The sequence below is a fragment of the Cibotium barometz genome, chromosome 19 (genome assembly GCF_041138505.1).
Source record: "Cibotium barometz isolate CiBa-2024 chromosome 19, ASM4113850v1, whole genome shotgun sequence".
NCBI lineage: Eukaryota > Viridiplantae > Streptophyta > Polypodiopsida > Cyatheales > Cibotiaceae > Cibotium > Cibotium barometz.
In genome coordinates, this window is record NC_141064.1 from 1,468,970 (window position 1) to 1,474,068 (window position 5,099).

At 42.4% G+C, this 5,099-nt stretch overlaps 1 protein-coding gene across 1 annotated transcript; it reads right to left on the reverse strand.

Moving 5' to 3' along the window:
* Positions 1-1,710: 1,710 nt before the first annotated feature.
* LOC147628091 (uncharacterized) lies at positions 1,711-4,690 on the reverse strand. The gene is made up of 3 exons (XM_086813100.1): positions 4,346-4,690; positions 4,072-4,233; positions 1,711-3,970 (listed from the first exon to the last, which is right to left on the reverse strand). Exons 1-3 carry the CDS (start codon positions 4,619-4,621, stop codon positions 3,743-3,745), a joined length of 666 nt encoding a protein of 221 aa, XP_086669226.1. The 5' UTR covers positions 4,622-4,690; the 3' UTR covers positions 1,711-3,742.
* Between the last annotated feature and the right edge of the window lie 409 nt (positions 4,691-5,099).

Sequence of the window (5,099 nt, forward strand, 5' to 3'; positions counted from 1 at the left end):
AACATATTCTTCTACAATACATTACTTCATACACACAAAATTTATTTCAAAAAACAAATCAATGTTTCTTGGTCAGAGTCCTCACTATCAAGCACTCTTTAATGCAAGTGGCATATCCATAAGGGAGCTTGTTGTGCATGACAACTCCACATAAATTTTCCAAAGAGGCAATGGCATTCCTCTCAATCGTATCCACCAAGAACACTTCCCATGCTAACCATGTTTATCACAACACAAACACAATGTAAATCAACAGCATAATACAAAACCTTGTATACAAAAGCCACGCACACATTAATGCATACATGCATATACAAATCATCAAAAGATTAGGTTATCAAAATCTCCCAAAATCTTTTATGAAGTTTAGTATATCTATGTACACATCAACAAGAGTTAGTGATGGAAACTAACCCTTGGTGTCCACATCTTACTTGGGCATGTGATACATGTTCTTGACCATCTCACCCACCACTCCTCACCGACATCTCCACCTCCCAAAACCTTCTCCTCTTCCACGCCTTCTCCCCCTACATCATCGCCACGTGGCATGTCCACCTCACTCCTTGACCACCTCCGACCACCATCTTTGACATGGCCTCCTTCAACATCACCTTTCGCTCTTTGTTGGTTGTCTCACTCACGTCTTGTGTGTCCATCATACGGCCATCCTCATCAATGTCACCACCGACTGCATCCTCTTCAGCTCACGGCGTCACGACATTTTCCCCTAACGACTTCTGCCTATGCCTCCACCTCATGACCTTGGCCAATTGCATCTCATGCCACCTTACGACCTTCACCTAGATGGCATCGAGGACCCTCATCACCATCTTGCCCATTCCATGCACAAGCTATCCATCTTACCACTTTTTCCATCCGACGACCTCGAATGGTTTCTTTACGACCGTTAAGAAGCTAAGACCAGTCTCCGAACGCTTGAAAGTGTACAATATGAAATACCACTTTGTAAAACTCGTCATATGATGGACTGGCTAAATTCAAGGAGGTAAACTTAGCACGACCTTGTGAGTTATTAGAAGACATTCTTCATCTTGAGGGACTCGAGTCCAGATGAAGATAAATATCTTATTGCCTTGTTGAAAGAATTTAAGAATTGCTTCACATGGACATACATGTATTTGAAAGGGTTTACCTCCCAAAGTAGTCAAGAATACCGTCCCCATTACGAAGAGAGCAAGGTCAATTATTACTCTCAAATGGTCAAACAAAAGATGAAAAGAGTCATAGATGTATATTTCATTTATGAAATTGAGCATACAAAATGGGTTTCCATACTAATCATTTCCAAAAAAAAAAAAAAAATAGGTGTGTTTATTAATTTCAAAAAGGTCCGATGGAGGTATGATCTTGCAACAAGTAGAGAATGCAAGTTTTGTTCCCTCAGTGAACCTTTTTGAAAATAAACACGAGCAGCCCATGATCATTTAAAGTATATCTTATTGTATGAAGCATTTACATCATATCTGGCAATGGCAATCCTGCAAAGTGTCCACTACAATGCATTTCTAACAGGGAAACACCTTGGAACACACCCAAGCTTGGACAAACTTTGAGAGAGAATTCTTGCACAAGAATCAACTACAACCATGAAGAAGAAGTTAGTTGACTTGACACATACAATTATTGAGGAGGCAGGTATACAATCACCTGAAATGAATAAGCCATCAACGGAAGAGAGAAGTGTGAGACGAAAAAGAGGTCCAATGAATCCACATACTATTATAGATAATGATAGTCACAGACCACAATATGTAACAGCCACATCATAGATAAATAAAAGAGATGGGCAAAAAAAGTCGAGGGGGTGGATGATGACAATGCTATTTGCAGGAGTACAAGGTGCATGAAGCAAATTGGGCTATAAGAAAAACATAACCACACAATGTGGTGGCATGCTTTGGCTTCATATCATCAACAAGATCGCATTGTGGAGCTTTGGTGAATGAGTTGGGAATGAGTGCCATAAAAGGTATGGCGGCTTCATGTTTTAGAGGCAAGAGGTAGCATCCAAATGGGATTTGTGAACAAATTTGTTTGGTTTTGTAATGACACTTTCTCGCAGACTTGGAATGTTGATCGATCAATACTTGGTATTCCTGGTGATACACCTAGGGTGGGGTATGGAAGATTGTAGAAGGGACCTCTATAAGAAAGGAAGAGCATGCAACCCTATTACCGATTTTGTCTTGAGTAATACAAGTGTAGGTTTTATTGGAGCCACTAAGCTAGAGAGCTTTAACACAATAGCACCCAACCATGTACAGCCTGCAGAAGGGACGGAAAATTGGTAAGATGGCGATCAAAACTTAACAAAGGATTTCATGAAAGGATTCAAAGATCTAAAGAATTGCAAGGTAAGGTTGTTAAGGAGAATATTGTGACCCATCCCATGTTAGCCATAGCCATCATGGGATTTCTCCTTGGAATTGCCATACAGACAACATCTTCTTTGTGTTGACAAAGACGCCTCGCTCATAAGCCAAGAGCACGTGGTGAAACCGCATCGTGGAAAGCACCAGAACATATGAATGCTCTTTCCAAAGAGTTAAATCTCTAAAAGGTTTTGACTTAATGATTCTCCATGTGGTCACTCACTACTGGTGCTTGCTCTACCTTATAGATTGTAGAAATTGCTGCCAAACAGAGCTTATTTTACTGTCGGGAAGCAAACAAATATAGCTTCCTTTAAACACCAGCATTATGTCGAGGAGAGATATAGACTATCAACATTAGAGTGAACATCTCTGTTTCAATGAAAATGGGAAAATACTACCAAAGTGCCCAAAGCCCAAGCTGCATTTGATGCTTGCAATTGTAATAAGTACAAATCCCAATCATTTTGCTCAAGAAAATAATCATAGCAGAAAAATTCCAGCAGGCCGCCTTATGCTTTATGAGGTGAGGAAATCGCCCTGTCGTGCCTTATTGTTGGCGGCTATTGCTATGACGCCATGCAAGCAACTTTCAAAGCGTGAGAAAAGAACCACCCGATTATAGAAATATCCACCATCTACGAGAATCGAGAGCATCACCGAATCATTTGTTTCGCTAAGCATATGCTTGGAGAATCGAACGAACCCAATGAAAGACCGATGCTTTTGTTGTAATTGAACACTACCTCTGTGTTGTTCTTTGTGATTCTTCTTAAAGAGAAGGCATAATGTTTTTGGCTTAACAACAGTACCCTGCCACGGTTGAATTTGCAGAAGCCTTATATAACGCTTTGTTTCTTGCATGATAAGTTCCCTGACAATGCATCAAATGAAAAGAGCCTTTTCATCTCCCTTCTAGGACAAAAATGACAAAAACCTATACCAGATCTCTGCTTTCCCCCCATCAAACAAGGCTACGGTTGCTCTAAAATTGCTTTTGTTGTTGCAAACTGCATAAATGAGAACCCTAAGAGGTTACAAGCCCTCATTTGAATCATCTTCATTAAGAACAAAACACCACTTCTGTAAGCAAAGGGAAGTGGGAGAGTATGCATATGTGTGAGATGGAAGTGGTACGTAAAAAGCTCCATAACCAACCATAACACCTCATGTTGGAATTTTATGTTACCTTTAATTTTAAGGTTTTGTAATAAGTCTCATATGGAGTTTTCTCTCTTAATATAACGTTTTTAAAGTTTTTCTTTAAAAAAGAAGAAGAAGAAAATATTAAATAAAATACAAAGATATTTGTTTGAGGATGCTGTTTGGAAGTTCTCTCGCAGCAGCTAAGAGGTTGGAGTAGAGGTGTTGACGATGTGCTCAGCAAATTCTCTCGTCTTAGCGAGGAGCGCTTCCCCTGCCTTACTAGGTGCACCCACATCGTAGGGAGGCTGGGGATCGTACTCCACAAACAGCTGAATCATTTTGGCCATCTCTTCACCTCTCAGTAAGGTAGTGAGGTGAATGGCCATGTCTATGCCCGAGGAGACACCGGCAGAGGTGATGATCTTACCCTGCTTAACATGATATCAAAACAACAGATGCGCAAACCCTAGCTACATTCAGTAATTCCATCTCACAAATACGAAGAAGCATGAGACTATGTAGTATGTACCTGCTGCACTACTCTTTGTTCGGTCGGTACGGCTCCGAACTTTGACAAAGCGTCGTAGTAGTTCCAGTGGGTCGTAGCCTTGAGGCCGTCCAAGAGGCCTGCGGCCGCTAGGGCGATGGAGCCCGTGCACACGGATGTGGTGTAGAGACTGGTCTTGTGGGCCTAAGGTGAGAACATAGTAAGGTGTTTAAACGTATGTGTAGAGAGAGAGAGTGTGTGTGTGTGGGGGGGTGAGAGAGAGAGAGAGAGAGAGAGAGATGTGTATTATGCATACCTCTCTTATCCAGTCGAGGAAGGCATGGTCCTGTGTGGCCGCAAGGGTGCCTGGCCCTCCCGGCACCACAATCACGTGCGGGTGTGGGACTTCCTGGAACGAGGCTGTAGCCTGCAAGGCCAGCATTCCATTGTCCGCCGTGACGAGGCCAGGGGTGTGGCTGACGAATCGGACGACGGCATTGGGCAGCAAGTGAAGAAGCTCGTAGGGGCCTACGGCATCCAGTGCTGTGAAGCGATGGTAGAGGGGGATAGCGATGATGAGTTGCTCTTCCATCTCTCTCTCTCTCTCTCTCTCTCTCTCTGTCTCTGTCTCTGTCTCTCCACCTAATTTTAAAGCGCAAATCAGATATTCTGCACAGACAGGTTGAGCTTTGAAGGGGCTACACGGGGTAGACCCGTCAAGAGTCAACACCGAGCCAGCTGTTGCACCTCGAAGATGATGTACCAAGTGAGCTGTCGTAGTACGTTGCATCATGCTGCTGACTAAGAGACACGAGGGGAGCTTGAAATTAGCAGAATCACTGATGCAAAGGTGACCCACGCTTAAGAAAAAAAAAATTCATAACACACTTTTTCTCATTCCAATACCTTTATTTTTAACTGTAAGCAGCAACGAATGTGAAGGAGAACCTATCTTGCGAGAGAAACACGTTGCGAAGGTGAAGGAGAGACCTTCATGTTGTTAACTCTCTGAAATTAAGAAGATTAACTAATACTGAGCGGCAACATATAGAAGAGAAGAAGAGAAGAAA

Excerpts from the sequence above, each read along its gene's own strand:
- LOC147628091 (XM_086813100.1), bottom strand. The coding sequence starts at position 4,621 with ATGGAAGAGCAACTCATCATCGCTATCCCCCTCTACCATCGCTTCACA. Across the intron at positions 4,234-4,345 it reads TCCTCGACTGGATAAGAGAG|GCCCACAAGACCAGTCTCTA; the intron begins GTATGCATAATA and ends TTCTCACCTTAG. Across the intron at positions 3,971-4,071 it reads AACAAAGAGTAGTGCAGCAG|GGTAAGATCATCACCTCTGC; the intron begins GTACATACTACA and ends CATGTTAAGCAG.